Below are 25065 nucleotides of genomic sequence, written 5' to 3'. Positions count from 1 at the left end.
ACTTTGATACCTTCATAGATAGGAGTGAAGTGATTAGTGATTGGAATATAGCTTGTAACATTGGCTTGCATGTTCGGTAATGGTAGAATATCCTGATAACTTAATGGTGTCCAAACCATACCAGCAATACTGAACTTAACCTTAAGTTGTAAGTTACCAGCAAACGCTGGAAGGAATCTAATGTTATTAAGTATTAGGAATCTTCTTAGGTCAATCTTGATTGGTATGTGGAACTTTAATGTAGTTGCACCACTAATTGGTTTATTGAACTCAATAATCTGTCCAGAACGAACTGTATCACATCTATTGAAAACATCTTTATGTCTAGCCTTACTAAATACATCAACTTTCTTAATAGCTTCTGTTGTAGATGCAGTAGAAGTAATGTAACCTTCTTCTCTAGCATTATCTTGTGTATAAACACTTTTACCATTAGCGATTAATTGATATGATTCAACAGCATAGAATGAATCAATGTATCCCAACCAAATTGCTGGAAGATGTGCACATGATTTGCCACCAGCATATTTAGTATCAATTGCTTTAATTGCTGTAACATTTGATCCTGTAGGAGCTGTCTCAACAGCTCTTTCTTTATATACTTCACCATCATATTTAGGAACTTTTTCATCAGCTGGTTCAGTTTCTGTTGTAATTATGCACTCACCATCGACATAACCACTAATGAACGTATTATATAAGTCAATCATGTTCTCACCAGGTGGTGATATGTTAAATGTAATATAACCGTTATCAATAGTATTTGTCGGCATAGCTGGCACTTTTGTTGGGACATATCTATGGTTAGTATCTCCAATAGGAACTGCCCCATCAACTTGATCGAAATAATATCTTACTTGTCTGATGGAATCAGCAATACTGTATGTATTGAGGTTATCGTTCAACATCTTTCTCAGCTATAAAAAATTTACAATCTTCTTATTCTTGGGATTATTCGTCTTATTTGTGGCTGAGGTTTAGGAGGTTCTGGTTCAGGCTCTGGTTCATCATCGAAGTGTATTCTTTTCTCTTCCATTGATTGAACATATTCTTGATTCTCTTTAGTTTCCTTCTCACGTTCAATTGGGTCCATGTTTGGTTCATTAACTACACTGTTACGTTCTAATATCTTTGTCATCATCTCTAACAACATTTTATTAGTATATGCTTGTTCTTCTTCTTTCTTCTCATCAACTTTAGGAGCTTCTTGAACAACAGGAGCTGGGGCAGGAGCTGGTGAATTCAATGGTGCCTTTCTCTTTCTAACTTGAACTGAACCATTCTTCATATGACAAACATAATATAATGGATGTTGTATTCCTTTAGCTTCATTCAATATGATTGATTGCTTTTCACTTGGTGAAAGTTTTGACGTCATTTCTATCCTAATAAAATTTTTTACTCCTAACAAAATGACTGAGAATACTTTCGACAGAGAAGCACTCAAGAATGAACTTCGTGAAGAAATACTTAATGAACTCAAACCAAAAGAACAAACACAAGAAGAGAAACCAGCTAAACCAAAGCGTAAACTCACAGAGAAACAATTAGCTGCATTAGCAGCTGGACGCGCAAAGAATCCACGAATGATTGCAAAGAAATTGAGAGAAGAGGAAGAAGCTAAGAAAAATAATAAGTAAGTGTTTAGAACTTTAACTTACGTTCAAAAGATGACTTCGTTGAAATAGTGAAGTCCTTATTTTTGTTGAAGCATGGTTTCGAACCAATGCACAAGTCAAAGGTTATCTCATCACCTTCATAAAGAGATTTGTACAATTCCACGATGCTATATTTTTCCCCAACTTTCTCAGGGAAGAACAAACCTTTCTTCTCGTCATAATGTACTTGTATCGCATCTGGGAACATTTGGTTTGCAGTAAGTGCAATTACGTCCTGTGTGATTCCCTTCATTCGACAGTGGAAAGCAATTTCCTTGAGGTCATTGGTTAATTCGTCGAGGTAAGTCTTCTTTCCAACGAATATAGATCTTTGTGCCTTAGACATATGTCCTGCAGTAATCTCTGCAAAGTCTGAATGAAATTGACCCAGTGCTTTTCCAATGAGTTCTCTGTTATACCTTCTCTTGTATTCTTCTGCTAACTTATCTAAGTCCTTCTCATACAAGTGTAAACTATCTGTATCCTGATAGAACAACTTCAAGCCCAAATCTTCTGCTGTGAAGAATACTTCATTCATGATTCGTTTGGACATAGAAAGGATTGAAACACCTAATGGACAATAGTTAAAGTGACGAACGATAGGTTTAAATGACTTTACACATGAAAGTTCGGAATCGGGGATGAACTCTATTGTCTGTATGTCATTATAGTTCTTAATGATATAGTCAGTGAGCTTATTGTCCTTGATGAAACGAATCTTTTTGTCAATGGGCTTTAATATCGTCTTACCATAGATACTGTTCAAAAGAAGTTTGATGATCTCTTGTATCGGATTACCTTCCTTCTTATACTTAGCACGTAATTCGAAGAGCTTCTTAACTTCATTCCTTATTGTCATGTCCCTTTTTCCATCATAATAGTATCCATCAATGACTTTGCATGAGATCTCTTGGAACTTGATCAGATCTTGAAGCGTAATGTGGTCTACGAACATCTTGCAGCATGTATTGGAACTTCTGGCAACATGTAAGTCAGGGTTGATGTCAGGATTGACGACAATCAATGGGAATGCTGAGTTCTTACCGATCGACAAGATCTCGATCTGACAGTAAAATCCTGAGATGAACTTTTCCTTTGTTGGTTCAGCTTGGTCATCATCAAAGAGATGCTCCAACAAGTATTCACTGCTCTTCATCTCTTCTGTCATAACTTTTGGAATTCCTTCTAAACAGTAAAGTCTAGCAATTGCTGATGGATACAATGATACAGCATCGAAGTCAGTGATGAGTTCTCCTTCATTGTATTGCTTCTTGTTCTCAGCTAGCATGCATCTTCCTCCTTGAATACACTTGGAAATATATTCACGAGGTTTTCCTGCAAGATCAAAGAGATTACCGTTCTTCCAATATACTCTCTTCTCAAAGAGTTTGTTTGAGATAGAACTTATTGAAACATAATCATAAGCATCTATTTCAAACTCAGTCATGAGGTCATTGCGGAACTTAAGAAAGCCATCTCGTAAAATGCGTACATCTTGACCGCAATAGAATGACGAATAAACTTCCATGTCAAAGTGTTCATCATCAATCTTGCAATCTTCAATCTTCTCAATGTTCTCATTAAAAGCTTCAATATCTTTGACATGATTCATGGCATCATCGATGTTACCAACTTTAGTTGTATTAACTAACTCTTCCGTGTAGTAATTATATGGGAAAACTTCTTTTTCACCACTAGTGAGGTGAAACATTTCAGGGAATCTTTCCAACTTAGTTGAGATGATTGCATAAGAGTCTTTGAAGCAGAGAAGTTTTCCTTTGTACTTTCCTTGTATCTGCATCGTTTGTGAACCTTTGATGATTGGAGTTCCTGTAATCTCTTCTAACTGAGACATGAGAAAAGTGACATCGTACGATAAGTTGTGGAAATAAACTAAACTCTTATCTGGTAAAGCTTCGAGGAATTTTGACGCACAGTCACTTCCCCAAATTGATGTATAACCATCATCGTCATCTTCCATGAAACAAATGTTGTATGCTTTGTGAATGTTTCCATCAGTTGATGCTTCGAAGTCAGCAAAGAAAACATGTTCTCTTGGGAACTTCATGTCTTTCTTCGTCTCTGAACTCCAATCTTTCTTCATCCTTGCGCAATAACGCTCATTGTATGTGAGGTCAATCATTTCTTCAAGGTTCTCATTATACATCGTTGTGAAGTATGTGCAAAGTTCTCCTGTTCTAATTGGTTCGAAATAATTGTTAGCAAACAAGAGTTCAATGACTTTTGCAAGTGGTGTAACTAACTTTGAGTTAATTGCATACCTTGTTTCATATCTTCTGTTAACTAACATCTTCTTCTCTAAAGTCCAATCCTTGCACAACTTACAAACATCTTCATAGTTCTTGATGAACATTGAACTTATTGGAAGCTTTTCGTTCAACATGTAGTGGTCATACATTAATAAAAGTTCTACTGTCATCTTTGGTTCTTCATCTGGTTCATAAGTATATGAATGATTTGAATACTTCTCGTTGTATTTGATGACATGGAACCTTATTCCTGTTTCTTTGGCAATAACCTTAATCTTTGACATTGGAAAATCTTTGACACGAATGATTTCCCTCATATGATTAATTGTTGCTTCGTCAACACCAGCTTGAATACAAGCGTAGATGAAACATGAATCTTTCATCATCTTCTTTGCTGTCTCTGCATTAAGTTCGTTGAAGATCTGATACCTCTCTAAGTTAATAGGTAATTTGCATGTCCATGTCCAAAGCTGACCATTACGTGACCTGTTTCTCTTCTTTGAATGGTTTTGTTTGATGATCTTGAGTGCGATCTTTTCTTGACCTGCTGCTCTCATCGTATCTAACATAACTTGTTCTTCAGCTGTGAGTTTATATGGTGTGTACGTTCCTTTTCTCAAAGCAGAAGCATCAACATCTGAATAAGCTGTATAGTCAAAGATCTCGATCTTCCTTAACGAAGGAATACTACAAAGGAAGAAGTCATAGTTTGATTCAAGGACTTTAGATGCTAATTCTTGTACTTCTGCTATTGGAGCTTCATTAAGTAACTGATGAACTAATGATCCCATTGTATTGATGTTCAAATGACGCAAAATGTTTCTCTTCTCATCAAAGTCGTAATAGAATGTCCACTTCTGTTTGAAAAGGTCTATCTGTCCAATGAACTTTGCCATAACTCTTGGAAACATCTTGTTGAAGTAATCTTTTCCTCTTGGACTGTATTGGTCAATGTTAAACATAATGAATCTTTCTCCTGCTTTAGTTATTGGGTCTAACCATTTCTCATCAGGAAGTTTTTGACCATTAATGTTCTTAACAACGTAAAAGGCATTCTGTATTTCTTTGTATGCTAATTCGCTCTCATCAATCTTTGGTGGAGGGTCTGAGTATATTGGTTGCATCTCCATTAACGCTCTATTATGAGATCTCTGATCGTGATCTAAAGCAACTGGGGAATTTGAAGCTGGAACATTCATGATACCATTGTAGTCATCATAGAAGCTCTTAGCATTCTTGATATCTCTGCACTTCCTGTGTATCCTTGATTCTTAATCAGAGCTAATTTATTGGTAATATCTTTCTTTCTTAGGCATTTTGATCCAAACATATCAACATACCTCTCTTACATCTGGGAAGTTATTAACAATCCTTTAAATACTGACAGACATTTATAACCGATAAAAAAATATACGTTATTTTTTTTAATCGTCATCGTAATCATAATCGTACGAAGATTCTGTATCATCATCACTGACATCATTGGTTTCTCTAACTTCTGGCTTATCTGGTTTAATCTCTATCACCATAAACATTGGTGACAATAATCGAACAGGCTGATCTTGGAAGTCAACTAAGGTAAACGTAACATTAGTTAGTTCCCATGGAAATGCATCTATCCATGGTGAGGATTCCTTACATATAAGTGGTTTACCAGATATCCAGAACTCATTGATGTTATAACATGTAGATCTGTACATGATCTTTCTTCGATCATCAACTTGGTCAATATTATTGAACCCAGAGATGACAGACATTGATGAACGAAGGTATAACTGATACCCGAAGTTGAGCATAGGTGGTTTTGGCATTTGTAGATAATAATTATGTACAATAGGTAGTTCTATTCCATATGCACCTAAAATAAGATTTGCTCTATGTGAAGCATCTTTTAAATAGACTTTATGTCCTTTGTCCTGTGACGTAAATATAAGTTGATTCGTAGCACTCAGTGAAACTGTTACATTATGTTGACCTTTTTTCTTGTTATAATAATCAAACTGTTTTGTTACAATCTCTTGTAGTTTTGATACAATAGTATCCATATCAAATGAAAGAGCTGACTTAAATGTACACACCTTTTCTTCTCCATCTTCGTCTAACTGTAAGACAAAATAATCTGTTTCGTCACAAACAATAAAGTTCGCCATAGTACTGACACTTTTTACTCTCATCTTTATCTTACTTGGATGCCCCATGTTAGGATCTGCTTGAAACTGTATTGTCCCGTAGTTATTAGGATCAGTCGATTGTAGATAATACATCATTTTTATATGTAGTAAAAGAATGAGTGTTGTTCCATATGCATATGAATGTTATAAGTCTAGCGTACTTCAATATAAAGAATATACTCTCAGAATTACTGATAATGCTTTAGTCATACATAAAGAAGGTGCTGATGAAGACATTACCATCGGTCCTGGTATATTACCTATCGAGCAACCAGATGGTACAATTGTTGAAACAGACTTAAATCAATACCTTCAAGCGTTACAGAATCGTGTGACAAAAGTAGAGAATAATTACTTAGATGCTCCATTCTTCACAACTGATAGAGATTATATGTTTTCATGTATGGCGAGTAATGGTTTGCAAGAAACTCGTGAGGTAAATATTAATGAAGCATTAGAGACTATAATATATCATGTTAAACGGTTATTATCGATTGACCATGGAGTTCATTTTGACCCAAGGTCTACACTGTTCAATATACCAATGATTGAAAACAGTCAATTAACATTTAAAGAAGATACATTGTATAATGCTTTAAACGCAGCATTTGCTTATATATTAGGTCATGAACAAGTACAAAATAGTGGTATTGCAATATACTTAGATAAAGTTATGTTAAAGAAACCATTGACATTCACAGAAGATGGTCCAAAAGCAACTGGTATTGTTGGTGATGGAACATTATTGACGAAAGAATACTTAGCAAGTCATGTCGGAGAATTTTTCTCCACTAATGATAGCATCAGTACAACACCAGAAGTTATTTTATTGAAGAAACCAATCACATTTGATGTTAAAGGAAAGACAAAAGCAACTGGTATAGCTGGCGATGGAGTTCTTCTGACTAAGGAATACTTGAAGAAAAATATCAATGACTTCGTTGAAATTGTCAAAGATAAAGAATCTGGTCTTAAGTTCAACCCTTTATCATTCATCTTTGCCATAGCAAACGCCGGTGCTACTGCAGCCTCATGGATATCACTCCAGAGTCAAATAAATGCTCTTTGGGCTTTTGTTGAAAGTCAAGAAGGTATAGATACTGTTCTTGACACTCTGGGTAATCTTGGTCCAAATCATAAAGGAGGTTTTGTGGATGGAATAAAAAATTTAGTTGAAAAGACTAAAACAAGTTTCCAGAAGATAACTCATATAGAAAGATTCAGAAATGAAGGTTATATGGAACTTGAGAGTTTTGATGTGACTGGACCTTTGGAACCAATTCCAATGCACGTGATGCTAATGATGAAGAAGAGAAAGATCCTGGACCAAAAACAATCATTTCTACGTTAAGTACTTTGTACCCTGATTTTGTGACCTTAGTGAAAGTTGCTAATACATCAAGAAAGAACAATAATATTATATGTCTGGTACTGATGACCTTACTGATTATCTTTATCTCATTCTTGCTGAATTAGCGAAGAAAGTTGAGGAGAACAAAAATAATGGAGGAAGAACTGCACTTAAGATTGCAGACAAAGCTGACAAAAGTTATGTTGACGAAGAGATACGTAAAGTTGCATCTAAAGAATATACTTTATCACAGTCTGTCATACTTAAGACAATCAAAGGTCCAGAGAAAGATATGTACCCAGGTGATGGTACAACAGTTAAAGTTAATGAAAGAGTTTCATTCCCATCTGGTATTGATGCAAAAGAAGTATATATTAATGGTGAAAACATCAATACAACATTGATTCCTTTGAAAAATAATGAGTTCACTGAACCTTTGACAGTTAAATCAATTCGTTCAAGAGAAGACAAACCTGTTATAATCAATAAAATAGGAGCTGATAATGACCAACCAGTTCAAATCAAGAAAATAAGAGCTGATGACATTATCTTGAACTATACTTTAGGTTCAAGTGCTCCACAAGAAGATCCTCATATGAGTTTAACAGAGACCTTGCAAAATTTGAATGGTACTGCATATAATATGTCTCTGGTTATAACAACTTTAAAGCACATGAGTTACCAGTTCTGTTAGACAACAAAGCAGACACAAACTTATGTTAATGAACAGATCTCAAAGATCTCTAATGCATCTGTAAACAATGGAATACCTGAAAGCATTACAGTTAGCTTTGGTAATAATGATATGGGTAAAGTTGCAATATTTATAAATTATAACATTGATCCATCAGAAAAAGGTCCAAGTTACTATACATTGAGTCATGGTAAATCTATTGAACTTGTGTTCCACAAAAAAGATGGAACAAACTTAACTATTCATCCTGGAGATACGTTTGAGTTTTATTTGAACGATGTCACCACAGTAGATTATACTTATAGACCTTCTAACATGTTTGACATGATGTATCCAATTGGTTCTATATTTACATCAATGAGCTCAACAAGCCCGCAAACCCTTTATGGTGGTGTTTGGCAACCGATTGTTGATCAGTTTCTTTACTGTTCTAACTCATCAATGGACTTTGGTGGTTCAAAGAAAATAGGTATTGAAAACCTTCCTTCACATATGCATAGGTTCAGTGGAAGAACATCTGTGGAAGGAAACCATTCACATTCAATGACAAAAAGAGGTTATACAAATCTTGCAGCAGGTTCTGATAGACAAGGTATGAATAGATATGATATTTCAACTGACCCAGTAGATTCAAGCACGGGTATTTTCTGTGAAACCACAGGAAATCATACACATGTTGTAGCTGGAATCACAGATGCAACAGGCTCGGGTGAAGATTATATGCCACCATATATGTCTGTGTTCGCTTGGTTCAGAGCTGCTTAACTCAAGATCACGATCACAAACTGTTTCTCAGTATGAATGAGTAGCTCTATTTTTACATCATTACTGAAATATTTCTTTTCTTCATCAATGACAGAAAGAATGTTTTCATCATCTTTTAAAGATCTTACCAAAGTTAGATCTTCATCAGAAAATCTCAAAGAAAGACTCATTTATGCACTAATAAAAATATAGCTAATTATTTTTTATCTGAACTTTTTATCAGGTATATAAAGATGTCTGAACATCATTTGAAGTTCTTTAAGATCCAACAGTTAGTAGATGAAGTGAAGAAGCAAAATAAAACAGCAAAGAGACTACTTATATGCTTACCACAAACATTACGTCAAGGAAAGTATGGTTATAGTGCAAGTCCGATCATGATCTTTGTCGATAAGCAGAAATACACAAATGAAGGTTTAGCTAATTTACTCAAGTTTGAAAAGATAGCTATAAACATTCCTGACCATTTCTCAGCGAGAATAAACCTTGACAAGACTAAAAGTTATTGTTTATATGTAGATCTCACGAAATCAACAAAGAGTAAAGACAAAGAATATAACCCAGTTGAACTTAAGACAATGGGTAAGAACTTACTCAAAGCTGCTATCAAACCTGTCGAAGAGATCGACATTGAGGATGAAGCAGAAGAAATAGATGTAGATCCTGAAGTGTTATAAACGATAAAGTTTATTTTTGGAGGAAGATGGTGTCAGACCATTTGATCTGGCATGCTTGTTCTAGGTAATTGCAGAAACCTAGAAAGATTGTATTGGTCTGAGTTTCATACCTGTCTCTCATCTCTCCATTGAAGCAAGTAAATTTACATGAAGAGTTCGTCTGGATTCTCAGGCTTTGGTACACACTGATCGAAGATCTGTATGACCTCTTCATGACCGTACTCCCTCTGGTCAGACATGAGTGTTCTGAAGAACTTTTGCATCTTCGGACCAGGTTTAGCATCTATGCAACGAGTGGGTCTCATTGACATTTTTGTCACTTTTATTTGGTCGAATGGAAGGATTCGAGTTCATGCCACTTGACAGCAAAGAAGGTGCAGAAGAGGTTGTTGTTGCTGCATTCTATGCGAGCTCACACGTTGACGCATTCCGAACTTACCAGGATGACCTCGAAAAAGAAGGTCGAAAGCTTGGAAAGATCCAAATGTTGCTTGAGTTCTTCCGTGGAAACCTTGCACAGAAGTATGAGAAGAAAGAATAAACAACTAATTATTACTGAGCTTAGCTCATAAATGTAAGTTTTTACTCTGATCAGATCTTAGATCTCGTCGGGACAAGCGGAAAGGATAAAGTCCATGAGCTGGACTTTTGTCTTAGTGAGCGGTACTGCGGTCATGAGTAGTTCGCGCTTGTTTGAGCCACTTGGAACGCGACCCTTCCAATTCCTCATAGATCTCAAGGCAGAGATCGTGAAGAACTCAAGGACAAAGAGTCTTTGAGACTTGGTAAGGAATCCCTCATCATCTCTTTCATCCTGGAGGGTCTTTGTGGATGCAGTGGACTTGATCTCGTCTTCCTCGATCGGATCATTCTCATAATCTTCATCACCCTTCTTCCTAAACGTCATCTGCTCTCTCTTGTAGTCGTTCCTGAGAGCATTGAGTCCAGCTTCAAGATCTTGTGAGTTCTTTGCAGGTTTATTGAAAGTTTTCTTTTCCTGCATTTGCTGTATAAGCTGGGTTTGCTGTTGCATCATCTGCATCATCATTGCCATCATATCTAGTGTTGGTGATGCTGGAGCTGGTGTTGTACCATCTTGGGACATTCGGTCGTCGGTTATGTCTTTACAAAAGACTGCTTTACAAAAGACAGCTTTACAAAAGACAGCTTTACAAAAGACAGCTTTACAAAAGACAGCTTTACAAAAGACAGCTTTACAAAAGACTGCTTTACAAAAGACAGCTTTACAAAAGACGTCTTGACAAAAGACAGCTTTACAAAAGACTGCTTTACAAAAGCATTTTCTCACAAAATTGAATACTTTTGCTTTACAAAAGACGTCTTGACAAAAGATTGCTTTACAAAAGTCTGCTTTACAAAAGACGTCTTGACAAAAGATTGCTTTACAAAAGTCTGCTTTACAAAAGATTGCTTTACAAAAGATTGCTTTACAAAAGTCTGCTTTACAAAAGCTTTACAAAAGAGCTTTACAAAAGATTGCTTTACAAAAGCCATGACTGATCTTCATCCAATTTGTTTAATCGAACTTAATGAAGTAATTTCTGCATATCTCCTGCATGTATTTGGAAACGAGAGGATAAGACAACTCACCAAGGTTTCCAGACGCCAGATCCAAAGACTTGAATCAACTGCAGGAGTAATCCTAAGCTTTGAAGAAGGATTAACCAATAAGAAAGATGTCATTGACTCCAAGCGTGAAAGCCTTGCTGCTTTCTTACGCAAACACCCATGGGTCGATGTTGATCTCCAAACTCCTTACCAAGGACTCGTTGAAACCTTCACGACCTACAGACAGCTCCTTGACAGACCTGAGCAGAACCTTCTGGTCGAACGTGATGGCACATTAAGCCCTACAGACGAGTCAATCCAGAGAGAAGAAGCTCAAGAGTAAAAATCTGACATTTATACTTTACATGACATTTTTTTCATGAGTGTTCACGTTAAGATCAATGATGAAAACATGACTTCATGGGAAGATATCATTGATGACATAGAGAATGACCTTGATGAAAACATGATGGGAGCTCAAACGTCAGTTAAGGTCAAACTTGGTGAAGTTCAAGAAAAGATCTCCGAGATCAATGCAAAAATATCTGCTCTTACAGAGGTTGACGTTTATTACAGAAGCTTGGAGAGAACTTTAAGCAAACTTGAACGTCAGAACCAAAGTCTCATAGTTGTGCTCCAGAAACTCAGTCTCATGCGTAAAGCATATAATGACTACCTACATGTAAGAGACTTACCTTCTTATTCTACTCCAGATCTCGACTTTTCCGATATAAGTCCAATCCTTATTGATACAACACTTACGATAGCAGGGATGCTTCCTACATATCCAGAATATGATAACTTACCTCAGCTCTTCGAGTATCTCAAGAAAAAGTTCATGATCTTATTATGCGAGACCATGAAAAGACGTCAAAATACCAGAACAGAACGAGAACAGAGCTTACTAATAGACTTATTATATAATACTAAAGAAATAAAGGAGTTTTTATTCTAACTTTGGTATTTTTGGGAAGAACTGATCTGGATCATATTTGTCAACCACAGGTTTTGGTATCAAAAGTCTCTCTGGTTCTTGGACGGCTGGTACTGGAAATGGTTCCTTTGGTTTCCTAGCTTTTGGGAGATCTAAAAATTTTCTTGGTCTCTTTCTTTTGTGTAAGTGTTGTCCATTTTTATCGACAACGAATGTGAGCTTTCCGTCGTCAAAGATGAATGTCGTCGCTTCTTCAGTTCCCTCATCAACTATTATCTTCTTGATCTTTCTCTTCTCCATTAACAGAAAAAGTGACATATATTACTTCATTTTTTCTGAGTGTTAGGATTAATTAAACCTCTATCTATAACATGCTTTCTCATAGAAAACTTCTCTCCATATCTTTTTGTCAATATCTCTAAAGTTCTTCTGTATAAGATTTATCACTACTGAAGTAAATAGATGGATAATTAAGGACATCAAAGGTTTCTACAGTATCTTTAAGAGTCCATTCATCTCCATACTGTATAGAATAAGTATGGAAGTATGGAGGATCACATATAAAGAAAACATTGGGAAGATCTTTATACTCATTGAAGAGTATTCTCCAATCTTTATGAACAATAGTTAAACCTTCAAGATAGTCATCTATGTTTTCACCAAATAAGTTAGTATATCTGAGGTATAACACTTTCTTCATTAATGTGTCAAGATCATAGTATTTGTATGCTCCAGAATAGAGAAGACGTGAACATAATGTATCCCAGTCTATGTATGGAGCTTTACTTATAACTTCTCTGACGATCTCTTTCTGATCAGTAGGAATTTTCTCATCTGGCTTAACATTTATTCTCTCCTTAAGTTCCTTAAGTATTTCATTCGTGTCATGAATGTGTTTCAGTCTATCAACGTAGTTATCATAGTCGTTAGCTATGATCGTTGCTTTTGGGAACATAATATGCAACAGATGAGAGATATAGAGAGAACCACCAAAGAGGTCAACGAAGACATAATCCCCTTTGATGTCTTTGAGTATGTCGATAAGATCTTTCCTGATCTTCGACTTATTACCTATGAAAGGTAAAGGAGGTTTGGTAAAAATCATTTATATGGTAATAAAAATAAGTGTTTACTTGAGACAATAACCTCTGTTGAGTTTGTAGAACAAGATCAGAAGTACGATCAAGTTCAAAACAACACAAATGGCTAGGATTGCGTTACCAACAATCTTTGTCTTTTCCCAGCAAGACTTCTTCTTTGGTTCATGTGCTGCTTCGACATCACTGTATGGCTCGGACATTAACTTAAAAAGTGTCATGACCACTTCATTTTTGATGAAGTCAACAGCTTATGTCCACTTCCTCCCACAAGCACTTGAGGGACAAGAGAAGGTCATCATTGACTACCTTCAAGCCACTGAGAAGCTCCAAAAGCTTCAAGATCTCCGCGAAGAGTTCAAGTCCCGCTTGAAACAGGAGAACTTACTACAGGAATACATGCTCATTTTGTACCCATTACTAGATGGCTCCCATTTACCATCAGAGTACACTGCAGCTCTTGATGCACTCAAAGATCTTCGCGATCACCGTCCGATCGGTAAAGAAGCCTTCGAGCTCACCATTGAGCAAGCCATCCTCGCCAAGTACAATGCAAAGAAGCGGATGCTCGAAGCTCTTGATAAGATCAAGGAGTACGTCGAAACGTTCTAAAATAATTACTTGAGTAAACAATAAGTTTTATTGAGTAAGTCTTGAAACATTTGTGCTTTTGTTCTTGTTTGAACAACCATATTTAACATTAGATAAAAAATTTTTTGGTTAAACAATAACATACTTAAGACATAAATTATACCTACTTATTAACTCAGTATATTGTGCATTATATGCATACTTAAACTCTTGAGCAATATTGTTCTCATCAATGATTCTGATCTGAGCTATTTTTGAGAAAGGTGGTGGAATACCACAACATGTGATGTCTGGGTCCAGTAGGTCTATTTCACACTTGAACCCAGTCATTCTGTGAACAACTTCTTCCAAGTCTGGCTTAGGTAGTAAGATCTGATCTTTGCTCACTAAGTTAGAAAAGAGCTCTTTGTCTTGGTCTAGAAGTATCTTCTGGTATATACTAAGTAAATACTCTTCTACACCAATCCTCGATGAAGTCTCCACAGATCTCGATGAGGTCAGGTTGGAAGTTAATGGACTTAAAGGAGGAGGATACATTGGTGCTTCTGAGTTCGTAGTTGTTTCCTCTTTTTTTATCTCTGTTGGAGCATCACTTACTGTACCAGATGGATAGTTCTTTATCACAATGTTATTAGTTGTTCTTGAATCAACATTGCTTGTTGGTTCAATTGGAAGATTAGCTGCACCATAAAGAATTGACTTCGATCTCATTTGTTATGAGTAAAAATTGTTTTATTCTCATATAAATGACGAACATTAACCCAGAGAACAACACAGAATATACTGCAACAGGAGTTGTTTACAATGATCTAGATCAGATCGTCCAACTCAAAGCCCCAAGAGGAAGGAATTTAATAAGACAACCTCCACCAAAGATATATGTTGATGATGGTAGTAATGGGTTCAACTTAGTGTATCATTACTCATATCCTCAATATGCAAAAATTGGGTCTACCCCAAACGTATATTAAATGGACGCACAGAACTTAGCGAATGCACAGCAACCTGGACAACCAAACCCAGAGAATATTCCAAATGAAGTTAGAATACAAACTGCAATGGCAAACTATGGTCAAGTGCCAACAGATGTACAAATGCAAACTACCATGTCAAATGACGCTGCGTTAGGTTTGCCACCATGGTATGCAAATATGAGATGGAAAGAGTTTTATACAAACCCTGAAGTGGGATATAAACAACTTTATGCAGATGACGCGAACACAGGAGTTGACCCAGAATATGTTTTCTATCAGAAGAGAAACAGAATGTATGAACTTCAGTTAAAGAATGCAATGGAACTCAGAAGGAAACGTAAAAGACTTGGCGGACATTAGATTTTTACATATAGTAAAATGGGTTTCTTCAGTAAGATAGGAAACTTCTTTCGAAATGTTGGAAGAGGTATATGGAATGGAATAAAATCTGTCGGAAGAGGAGTATGGAACGGTGTCAAAAATATTGGTAAAAGAGTAGGTCAGTTTGTTGGTATTATACCTAAAGACCCTGAACCAGAAGAACAAGCTCCTGTAATACAACAGCCTGAACCTGCACCACAGTCAAGTTGGCAACCACAACCGGTATATTAAAAAGTTATATTTTTATCGTTCGAAGTTAGTATCCCTAAGTTGCGTACTGTGGCACTGCGCGCCTCCGTACACCACTTAGCGGTTTTGACACTTTACGAAACCGGTAACGTATATTTTACAACACAACCATAACACCAACTTAACCTTAAATATTTACAAAACCATCTGACACATAAACAACTTCACTAATGACTTCACTAATGACTTCACTAACGACTTCACTAACGACTTCACTAACGACTTCACTAACGAATTCACTACCGCCCTCACTAAATAAAAAAATAACCTTATTTTATTTATTTTCCAACTTTTTTATTTAATTACAAAGACATGTCTGACTACATTTACTATGACTCTTTCCCAGAACGTTTCCGTGAACTATTCAAAACTCAAGTAAAACTGAGAAACATGCATTTTAACAAAGACAGACCCATTGACGATGAAAGAAACCCTGAATATATTACAATCCCTTATGACGCAAAGTTCATTGCATACATTCCTTATGGTCGCAGAGGAACGAAAACTATTTCAACAAAGAACAAAAATTATTTCTGGAGCGATGAAGAAAATTGCCTTATCTACATAAATGCATACTTAAATAAAGCTACATATTGTACAAAAGAAGATTGGACTGGATTTGAGCTCTACATATACGACGACGGTGGAAACAGACGTTGTGTATACCCATACAATAATATGTACCATTGTTTTCATCAAGCATTAAACGAATACATAGTCAGTAAGGGTCTCATTCCTGCTGAGTAGAAATGTTATATTTTTGTTCTGTCATTTATATAAAAATAAACTTAAAAATTAATGATATCACCACCCTCACACGTATGAAAACATAGCACAAAAATAAATTTAGGGTAGAAGGTTAGATCTAACCCGATTTCTAACCTCATTTCTACCCTGGTGAATTTATTGCTTTATAACTCTCTTCCTTTCTCCAACTCTTCTAACTTCTTCTTAAGTTCAGCAATGTTGTCCTCATGAAGTTTAATCTTTCTCAAAATTCCTTCTTTATCTAATGGTTGCTTTATCTTTCTAAACTGAACTCTACCATCCTTCATAGTATGAATGTAAAAACCTTCTGGAATAGTTCCTGATTTAATGTATTCTACCAAAAACTTTTGTTTCATTGCTTCAGTGACTTTATTTGTCATTTCAATCAAATAAAAATTTTAATATTAAATAAAAATAACGTTATTTTTTCAGTAAGGAAACGCAGGAGTTTTACGATTTATTTGAGAAGTAGGTTCTGGTTTAAATGTTGGAGTCGGTTTAGGAGTTGACTTTTGAACAGGAGTTTGTACTTCCATAGGTTCAGGAGTCATTGAAGGTGTTGTTTGTGAAGGCGTTGGTTTTGACGTTGGTTTTGGCGAAGGTGTTGGAGTTTGTTTAACTTCAGCTACTTCAGTATTATTTACAACATTTGCTTTATTTCTTTTCAACATCATAACTGCTCCTGCTGTAGCTAGCAAACCTAGTGGGAGACCATATCTTATATAAGGACTTGACCAAATGCTATTTTTGACAGGAGCTGGTGGAACACCTAACCTTGGTGAGACTGCTCTTTGCCATTGTGCAGCTCGTAAGAAATATTCAATAGGTGCTCCATAATCGTTTGGTAAAGTTTGTTTCATAGATGGTGAAGGTTCACGAGAGCTTGATGAAGAACTCATTTATAAGCTTTAAAAATAAACGTTCATCCTTTATTCCTCACTGTCGTCCGTAGCTAAGTTATAGTCATCTAATCTTATTATTGGGATTCCATTAGCACGCACCTGAATGGCAAAGCAACAATCCTCATAAATCCAATAAGTGGCTTTGGTACATTTTCAGTTGCTAGTTCAATAGGTCCTTTAACAGACAATTTGTATGTTATTGGAGCAGTAGATGTTTGACCTTGCTGGAAGCAAAAGTCCACTTCTGTTGGAAAACCACATAAGAAATGTGTGTTGACATAGCTATCCCATTTATGTTCCACACTACCATCATCCACCAATGACCTCATAACATCTTCATTAAATCCTATCATATCATTGTTTGTATTGCAAGCGTTCGCAACCATTTCATAAAATACAGGTCCATATGATTTTTCAGGTTCTGCAGGCATATTTCCATAAGCTCCCATGGAAAGCTGAAGATATTTAAACTTAGGGTTCTCAAAATTAACATAATAGTTGTCTTTCTTTCTAAATAGTGCCCAAATACTTTTAACATTAATAGGCGTATAAGCTGCTGTAAATGTTGCACTTGAACTATCTGTATTCTTTGAGAATGAACCGTCCATAGGAATCCAATCCATAACTTTAACAGGAAAACATAAAGCCTCGTTTGTATAATGTTCTACAAGTTCTGTATAAATGTTAGGGTCTAAAGAGAATGACTTTGGATGAATGAAACATTCATTAAAATCCATCTTTGTTCGAAATAGTTGCTGGGTTACAGTTGTAATAGTAACTGTTCCACTAGCTTCTACTGACTTCGTTATCATAGTGAATGGTTCATTCCATGGAACAAATTTATTTGTCGGTGGATTTGAATCTGAAGCAAATGCAACTTTAAGAGTTGGATTGAAAGCAATGATATCATTTACAGATATAGATGTGCATTGTAAGGCGTCGCTACTGAACTTTACTTTAAGCTGAATGTTTCCTGCAAAAGCTGGAATAAATCGAATAGCTTCTAATGGAAGGAATCTTCTAGCAGGAATTCTTAAACGAAGCTTAAAATCAAATGATTTTCCTGCTGTAATTGGACCACTAACAATTTGTCCTGTTCTGCATGTTCCCGAATGACTCCATACATCTTCATGTCGAGTCTTTGAGAAAACATCTACTTTCTTTATTTGTTCGGTAGTTTGTGAGTTTGAAGTTATATATGCTTCTTCTCTTGCGTTGTCTTGAGAATATACGATACGACCATTTGCAAGGATTTGATATCCAGCAACTGCATAGAAAGCGTCATCGAAACCAATCCAAAATCCTGGTGGGTTTGTTTTATTGGAACCTGAACCAATTTCTTTATCTACAATAAATTGACCTTCCATTTTATACGTAATGAATGTATTGTAAAGGTCCAACATATTTTCACCAGGAGGTGAGAGATTGAATGTTACCCAGGTGTTATCTTTAGCAGTTCCAGGTTGTGATGGAATCTTTGCGTCAGAATATTTTCTATTAGTGTCACCAATTTGAACTGCATTGTCTATGATATCGAAATATGAGCGAATCTGATGAATATGCTCTGCTGGAGTAAATTCGTTTAACTGTTCGTTCTGCATGTATTTACTTCAGATAAAAATATCTATTTACTTCATTATTCTCACTCTTCTTCTTGGCATTCGTGGTGGAAGTTGTTTCTTGACATTTGCAATGAACTGTACATTCTCTTTTGTCTCAACTTCTTTCACTGGCGGGTCAGGATTCTTTGACTCGGTTTGTTTTTCAATGAAATTCACGAACTTTGCAATAAGCTCTTGGTTCGTTATTGAAAGTACATCTGGCTTCTTTTCTTCTTGTTCTTTTGGTGGCTCAGTTTGAACAGAAGGTTTTATATGGGCTTCGCCCTCGGTGCCATGCACCTTAATGTTGTCGCTTTCTGCATTCGCTAATGGAACCTTTCTTTTTCTTACGTATATTTTACCATCTTTACTCTGACTTACGTAATAGAAAGGATGTTGTATTCCTCTTGCGTCATTTAATATAATAGACTCTCGCTCTGATTTTGACAAGCTCATTTTACATCGGTTAAAGTTTTAATTTTGTTTTTTATCTGCAGTCAAATGACTCAGACAAGCCCTACGGACAAGACCCAAGGGGTCATAGATGTTGAAGCATTGAAGAAAGAAATTCGTGAGCAAATTTTATCCGAACTGAAGGAACAAAAACAAGAACAAAAGCCAGAGAGACCAAAGAGAAAACTTAGTGAAAAACAACTTGCTGCATTAGCTGCTGGAAGACAAAAGAACCCACGTTTGCTGGCGAAGAAAGCTAGAGAAGAAGCTGAAGCAAAAGCTAAAGAAGCTGAAGCAAAGAAAGAGTAAACGGTTTATTTTTATCCGAATTAAATGTATAGACAAATACCTTTATCTGTTGCGTTCAGTAGTGAAAACCCTGACGTCAAAATAAAGGGGAACAGAGTAACGTTTAAGTTTCCAACAGACTGGATTGTGAACATAAATGAAGAGAAGTACATTGGCATAACATCTATGTATATAACACGTGCTTTCAGAAAGGTTGACTTTATACTTCAAGTCGAGATAGAAAATGACGAACAGTCTTTAAGCGCCCAAAACATTCACATATACAAATACTTTAAAGACGATACAACATTGCAACAATGTATGACTTCATTTAATGAGATGTTCGAGAAAAAGTTCAACATTGAAGTACAAACTTTACAGCCTTTACGTGAGTTTCTTGCACAACTGAAAGAAGAAGGTAGTCAGCCACAACTTATAGACTTTCATTATGAATTTAATGAAAATGAAGATGGAACACATGACTGTCAGTTTGTTATATATTCACCATTCAATGAAGTAGCTAAAGAGAAAGAAATCCATTACGTATAAGATTTCAAATCTCTGAACCAAGTGATGATTTCAAGAATGTTTTCAATTATGATGCAATGCTTCCGAGGAAAAATGAATTTTCAAAGATTGTAACACCTGACATTTGGGATAGAAAGCAAGCTATATTATATTCAAACCTAAGTAAGGGAGTTGAAAATGAGTTCATTGGTCATACAAGAACTTCACCACATCCTAACCCTAAATACTATAAATTAACTGGCTTCAATCGTGAGTTTTGGATAGACATGTTCTCCACTCATGACCATAACTGCCCAGTGTTCTTACCTCCAGACCATAAGGACTGTCTCTACATTGAAGCACAACTCTTAAACTCTACCATCGCAGTATTGTAAATGACCACATGGGCTTCGCCCTTGCCGCTAGCGGCTTATTTTTATCATGAATGACCTCATTGCTGACAAAAATAAATGACCTCAGAACTTCAACTTACGAATAAAGCTTGTTTTAGTCGTTATTGAGAAGTTAAACTTTTCAGCAAAGCAAGGACTAGAAGACTTACATAAGTCAAATCCAATCTCTTGACCATCATGAAGTGCTTTGTAAAGTTTCATTAAACTGAACTCAGAGTCTTTGTCAATGTTCCAAGGTATGTGAATGTCTTATCTTCATTGTAATAGCATTGTATAGCTTCAGGAAACATTTCGTTAGCGGTTAAAGCAAGGACGTCTTGTTTGACACCTTTACAACGTGCATGGAATGCAACTTCATTTAAATCATTCGTGAGTAAGTCTATGTAAGTCTTCTTTCCACAAAATATTGACTTGTATGCTAAACTTTGTTTTCCAGGTGTTATTTCTGCGAAGTCAGAATGAAATTGACCAAGGTTCTTTCCTATAAGTTCTCTACCGTATCTCTTCTTAAACTCTGCTGCAATCTTTGGTATGTCTTCATTGAAAATATGCATGCTATCACAGTCCTGGTAAAATATTTGAAGTCCCATATCTTCTGCAGTACAGAATACTTCGTTCATTATTCTCTTCGACATTGACAGAATGTTAACACCAAGTGGACAGAAGTTAAAGTGTCTGCAAATACTTTTCGTTAGCTTGAAAATAGTTTTATCTGAACCATCCAAACCTTCGAACTTCACTATATGGTTGTAGTTTCTGATGGCATATCTTATAGCATCTTTGTCATTTACTATGGTTATTTTTGACTCAATAGGAGAAAGAATAGTTTTGCCATAAATACTGTTCAGAATGAGCTTTATATTTTCTTGCAAAGGATTTCCTTCTTTCTTATACTTTAACCTTAACTCAAACAACTTCTTTACTTCATCTCTTATTCTAATATCTCTGTTTCCATCGTAATAGTATCCTTGCAACACTTCACATTTGACACCTTGATATTTTATGAGGTCTTGTAATGTTATATGGTCAACATACATTAAACAGCAAGTGTTTGAACTTCTGGGAACGTTAAGTTCTGGATTTAGTTCAGGGTCACAAACTATTAAAGGAAAGTGTCTATGTATTCCAATCTCTGTTATCTTAATGAGAATAAAGAAGCCAGACATAAACTTTTCACCAATGGGTTCCTTTTGGTCGTCATCGAATAAATGTCTCATGAGATACTCTGTGCTTAACATTTCTTTCTTCATAACCTTTGGAATACCTTCTAAAGTATAAAGTCTTGCTATAGCGGATGGATATAATGAAACAGCGTCGAAATCAGCAATGAGTTTCTTTTCGCTCTTTTGTTTCATGTTATCTGACAGCATACATCTTCCACCTTGAATGCATCTCGAAATAAATTCTCTTGATTTATTTGAGAGGTCATATAAATTTCCATTCGGGAAGTACACTCTGTTCTCAAACAATTTGTTAGCAATAGAACAAATACTAACGTAGTCATATACGTTTAAATCAAACTCTTTCAATATATCATTTCTGAACTTAACAAAACCTTATCTTAAAATCCTTACATCTTGTTTGCAATAGAATGTACTATACTTTTCTAAGTCGAAATGGTTTTCATCTATTCTGCAACCTTTGATGGAATCTATGTTTTTCATGAATGTATCTGCATCCTGGATAAACTTACATGCTTCAGAAATGACACAAGTTCTGTTGTCATTTACTAACAAAACACTGCTGTAGTAGTTGTATGGAAATACTTCTTTCGGTCCTGTTTGTAAGTTAAACATAGCAGGAAATAGTTTAAGCTTCTTATTTATAACACTGTAAGAGTCTTTTATAATAATTGCCCTTCCTTTATATAAGCCAGTTATTTGCATTGTTCGTGAACCTTTAATGATGGGAGTTCCTTTCACTTCTGTCATGTGTCTTAAGATGAAGTTTATATCATAACTGAGGTTATGGAAATATATTAAACTCTTGTCAGGAAGTCGCTCCAAAAATTCTGTTGCACAGTTCTGACCCCAAATGCTTTCACTCACTGAACCATCTCCACTGTCATAACAGATGTTAAAAGCTTTATGAAAGCCATCGGTACTGCACTCAAAGTCAGCAAAGAAAACGTGCTCAGGAATGAACTTACATTTAGCTTTATTTACTTCTTTTGACTCGGCTTTCTTCTTCAGTTGTACACAATACTTTGGAGCATATGTCACATCTTTAAATGGTGCAAGGTTCTGTTTATATAAGTCAGTCGTATATGTGAAAAGTTCTCCATAAGAAATAGGTTCAAAATATTTGCACCCCCACAATGTTTTCATAACATCCCATAACGGTGTTGTTCAATCATAACGAACTACATATTTGTTCTCTCTCTTTGTATAAATCTTCATCTGTTTCTCAATGTTCATTCCACCACAAGCTTTGAGAATTTCTTTATAATTTATGATAAAATATGTTGTCATAGGTAATCTTTCATTTAGCATGTAATGGTCTTCAACAAGAAGTAAGTCAATAGTTCGAATAGTTTTACATTCTTTTGGTATGTATCTCTTTATTTCATTATGTCTTGAGTCATTGAAGTAACCAATGGTAACATTAAATGCTATACCTGTTGCGTCAGAAATTTCTTGTACTTTACTTTGAGGAAAGTCTCTAACACGAATGACTTCTCTCATGTGGTCAATAGTTTCTTCATTTACTCCAGCCTGAATGCAAGCATAAACGAAGCAGTTATCTTCTGTCATAAGTGTTGCAGTTCTTTTGTTCAGTTCATTGAAGATTTGGTAGCGCTCAAGATTTATAGGTAATGTGCAAAGATACTTCCAGAACTGACCGCTTCTCTTCTTATAAAACTTCTTTTCACCATTATCTTTCCAAAAGCTTTCTATAAGTGCTGGGTTTCCTGTTTGCTTAAGAGCTTCCAAATGGCTTTCTGGTCATTTGTCAGTGTGCTTTCATCTCTATATGGTCTCTTTTTTGGTTTGCCTTTCTTTACATCTGACATCGTTAAGCCTTCATATTCTGTTAAATCATACATCTTTATTTCGTAAGATTCTTTATGTTTGTCAAGAAGAAGTCATAGTGCATTTCAACAATACCTGCAGCATTTGCTTCTATCTCTGATATAAAGTTCTCCTTCAAGAGCTGATGTAGTAATGTTCCAATATTATTGAGGTTTAACGTAGAACATTCATACTTTCCACCAAGTTTATAACATACCATCCATCTTTGTTGGGAGTTTATTTTAATTTTCTCTAAGAGTCTCATGAAAACCTTACCGAAATGTTTGTGTAAGTAGTCTCTGTTTGGTTCATCTAAAGCTTCGATGTTAAAGTCAATGAGTCTATTGCCTGTCTTAACATTCCTCTTCCTATTCTCTTCATCTTTCTTTAACCATCTCTCACCTTCTTTTGGTTTGTCGTCAATGGAACGAAGGACATCGTTAGCTTTGCGAACTTGTTCTATAGCGCTCTTAAACATCTCTCTTCTCTGTTGTTTCAGTGTGTCGTCTCTTCTTCTTGTTTCACCAACGTTTGCATTTGTTATGTCAAACATTTCTCTTCTTACTTCATGAGGTACTGAACGTCTATGATATAAGTCAATAAAACGTCATTTAAAGGAAATGCTCTTGCATGGACTTCGTCCTCGCCGCGTTGCGGCTTTATGAACTCATGAATTCTATCATAAGTTATTTCACCATTGTAGTCATTGAGGATGTCAGCGAGTGCTTTTTTGTTTGTTGCGTAATGCTTTGCAACATCTATATTAGCTTCTGTAAGAAGTTGTTTTATTTCCGAGTGTTCTAACTTAGACAACTTCCGATACATCTTTAGTAGGAAATAAAAAAATATTTTTTGAAAAAATTAGATTAGATTTTTTAAGTTATTTTTCAAAATAATTTAATATTTTTATTTTAATGAAACACATGCAAGATTGCAAGTTCTTTTCATACAATGCTCTCGCTACTGCCATCAAGAATGAGTTCAATAATGCTTCAAATGTTAATGTTATCTTTAACAAGAAGTTTGTGAAAGAATCTAAGTTTGGTCAGTATGTCAGACCATTAGCTATCGTCATTGACCGCAAACGTTATACTTCACAAGAGTTAGCAGTAGTTTTGAAACAAAAGAGTTTCTTCGTGAATGTCAAAGATACTCATTATACTGTCATAAAGAACTCTAACGTTGACTTCTTCAGTATTGCTTTAAATCTTTCCGAACAGAAAGAATATAAGAAGGGTGAAACATCTGTGAAATATTATCCTTCATCTCTGAAGACAATAACGAACAAAGATGTTATACAGAAATTCTTACCAAAGGTTGAAGAAGCTTCTATTGACATTGACGAAGGAAGTGAAATGGTTGAAGAAATAGACCCTGAAGCTTTATAAGAAAATTTATTTTTGAATAACTGATGGTGTCACTACGTCACCATGTCACCACGTCACTATGTCACCACGTCACCATGTGTCACCAGGTTAATTAACTTCTCTTAAAAATGATGACAACATGACATTTTGACAACACAGCAGGATTAATGCAAAAATGAATGTTATCGTTAATGTTATCGTTTATGTTATCGTTAATGTTATCGTTTATGTTATCGTTAATGTTATCAGTGTCGAACATAATTGACATGGAGCATTTATGTTATCGTTAATGTTATCGTTTATGTTATCGTTTATGTTATCGTTAATGTTATCGTTAATGTTATCGTTAATGTTATCGTTTATGTTATCGTTAA

At 35.5% G+C, this 25065-nt stretch overlaps 14 protein-coding genes and 6 pseudogenes across 20 annotated transcripts, besides 4 other annotated features; 10 read left to right on the top strand and 10 right to left on the bottom strand.

The window, feature by feature from the left end:
• Positions 1-9586: part of a mobile genetic element that runs on past the window's edge.
• Positions 929-1378, bottom strand: TVAGG3_0209250 (uncharacterized protein; the record flags this gene model as incomplete). Its single annotated transcript, XM_051226585.1, has 1 exon — positions 929-1378. The coding sequence occupies one exon, from the start codon at positions 1376-1378 to the stop codon at positions 929-931; it is 450 nt and encodes a 149-aa protein (XP_051111571.1).
• On the top strand, positions 1413-1640 carry TVAGG3_0209240 (uncharacterized protein; the record flags this gene model as incomplete). The annotated part of the gene is made up of 1 exon (XM_051226584.1): positions 1413-1640. The coding sequence occupies one exon, from the start codon at positions 1413-1415 to the stop codon at positions 1638-1640; it is 228 nt and encodes a 75-aa protein (XP_051111570.1).
• TVAGG3_0209230 (organellar and viral DNA polymerase type B) lies at positions 1645-4719 on the bottom strand (the record flags this gene model as incomplete). Its single annotated transcript, XM_051226583.1, has 1 exon — positions 1645-4719. The coding sequence occupies one exon, from the start codon at positions 4717-4719 to the stop codon at positions 1645-1647; it is 3075 nt and encodes a 1024-aa protein (XP_051111569.1).
• Positions 8094-8909, top strand: TVAGG3_0209220 (annotated as a pseudogene). The gene has a single exon. A coding segment is annotated over exon 1 (816 nt).
• Positions 9143-9399, top strand: TVAGG3_0209210 (uncharacterized protein; the record flags this gene model as incomplete). Its single annotated transcript, XM_051226582.1, has 1 exon — positions 9143-9399. A coding segment is annotated over one exon (257 nt), but the record flags the coding sequence as incomplete, so codon positions are not given.
• Positions 9587-13291: 3705 nt separating the features above from the next.
• TVAGG3_0209190 (uncharacterized protein) lies at positions 13292-13838 on the top strand (the record flags this gene model as incomplete). Its single annotated transcript, XM_001298217.2, has 1 exon — positions 13292-13798. One exon carries the CDS (start codon positions 13292-13294, stop codon positions 13796-13798), a length of 507 nt encoding a protein of 168 aa, XP_001298218.2.
• Positions 13839-13909: 71 nt separating this feature from the next.
• Positions 13910-14743: a mobile genetic element.
• Positions 14744-14748: 5 nt separating this feature from the next.
• Positions 14749-15111, top strand: TVAGG3_0209170 (uncharacterized protein; the record flags this gene model as incomplete). The annotated part of the gene is made up of 1 exon (XM_001298216.1): positions 14749-15111. One exon carries the CDS (start codon positions 14749-14751, stop codon positions 15109-15111), a length of 363 nt encoding a protein of 120 aa, XP_001298217.1.
• An 18-nt stretch (positions 15112-15129) lies between these two features.
• On the top strand, positions 15130-15363 carry TVAGG3_0209160 (serine threonine-protein phosphatase family; the record flags this gene model as incomplete). The annotated part of the gene is made up of 1 exon (XM_001298215.1): positions 15130-15363. One exon carries the CDS (start codon positions 15130-15132, stop codon positions 15361-15363), a length of 234 nt encoding a protein of 77 aa, XP_001298216.1.
• A 23-nt stretch (positions 15364-15386) lies between these two features.
• Positions 15387-25065: part of a mobile genetic element that runs on past the window's edge.
• TVAGG3_0209150 (uncharacterized protein) lies at positions 15694-16128 on the top strand (the record flags this gene model as incomplete). Its single annotated transcript, XM_001298214.1, has 1 exon — positions 15694-16128. The coding sequence occupies one exon, from the start codon at positions 15694-15696 to the stop codon at positions 16126-16128; it is 435 nt and encodes a 144-aa protein (XP_001298215.1).
• Positions 16129-16292: a terminal%2Cinverted (terminal inverted repeat of Maverick-2 transposon ID:TVAGG3_0208980).
• Positions 16293-16529, bottom strand: TVAGG3_0209140 (uncharacterized protein; the record flags this gene model as incomplete). The annotated part of the gene is made up of 1 exon (XM_001298213.1): positions 16293-16529. The coding sequence occupies one exon, from the start codon at positions 16527-16529 to the stop codon at positions 16293-16295; it is 237 nt and encodes a 78-aa protein (XP_001298214.1).
• On the bottom strand, positions 16578-17048 carry TVAGG3_0209130 (repellent protein 1 family; the record flags this gene model as incomplete). Its single annotated transcript, XM_001298212.1, has 1 exon — positions 16578-17048. The coding sequence occupies one exon, from the start codon at positions 17046-17048 to the stop codon at positions 16578-16580; it is 471 nt and encodes a 156-aa protein (XP_001298213.1).
• TVAGG3_0209120 lies at positions 17079-17863 on the bottom strand (annotated as a pseudogene). Its single transcript has one exon. A coding segment is annotated over exon 1 (785 nt).
• On the bottom strand, positions 18680-19108 carry TVAGG3_0209110 (uncharacterized protein; the record flags this gene model as incomplete). Its single annotated transcript, XM_051226581.1, has 1 exon — positions 18680-19108. One exon carries the CDS (start codon positions 19106-19108, stop codon positions 18680-18682), a length of 429 nt encoding a protein of 142 aa, XP_051111567.1.
• Positions 19272-19414, top strand: TVAGG3_0209100 (annotated as a pseudogene). The gene has a single exon. A coding segment is annotated over exon 1 (143 nt).
• Positions 19580-20174, top strand: TVAGG3_0209090 (annotated as a pseudogene). The gene has a single exon. A coding segment is annotated over exon 1 (595 nt).
• Positions 20377-20948, bottom strand: TVAGG3_0209080 (annotated as a pseudogene). Its single transcript has one exon. A coding segment is annotated over exon 1 (572 nt).
• TVAGG3_0209070 (organellar and viral DNA polymerase type B) lies at positions 20980-21683 on the bottom strand (the record flags this gene model as incomplete). The annotated part of the gene is made up of 1 exon (XM_051226580.1): positions 20980-21683. A coding segment is annotated over one exon (704 nt), but the record flags the coding sequence as incomplete, so codon positions are not given.
• On the bottom strand, positions 21870-22640 carry TVAGG3_0209060 (organellar and viral DNA polymerase type B; the record flags this gene model as incomplete). Its single annotated transcript, XM_051226579.1, has 1 exon — positions 21870-22640. The coding sequence occupies one exon, from the start codon at positions 22638-22640 to the stop codon at positions 21870-21872; it is 771 nt and encodes a 256-aa protein (XP_051111565.1).
• TVAGG3_0209050 lies at positions 22739-23802 on the bottom strand (annotated as a pseudogene). The gene has a single exon. A coding segment is annotated over exon 1 (1064 nt).
• Positions 24239-24712, top strand: TVAGG3_0209040 (uncharacterized protein; the record flags this gene model as incomplete). The annotated part of the gene is made up of 1 exon (XM_051226578.1): positions 24239-24712. The coding sequence occupies one exon, from the start codon at positions 24239-24241 to the stop codon at positions 24710-24712; it is 474 nt and encodes a 157-aa protein (XP_051111564.1).

This window comes from Trichomonas vaginalis, chromosome IV (assembly GCF_026262505.1).
Source record: "Trichomonas vaginalis G3 chromosome IV, whole genome shotgun sequence".
NCBI classification, from domain to species: domain Eukaryota; phylum Parabasalia; order Trichomonadida; family Trichomonadidae; genus Trichomonas; species Trichomonas vaginalis.
The sequence above is the reverse complement of the archived record's forward strand: the minus strand, read 5'-3'. Positions and strand labels throughout refer to the sequence as shown.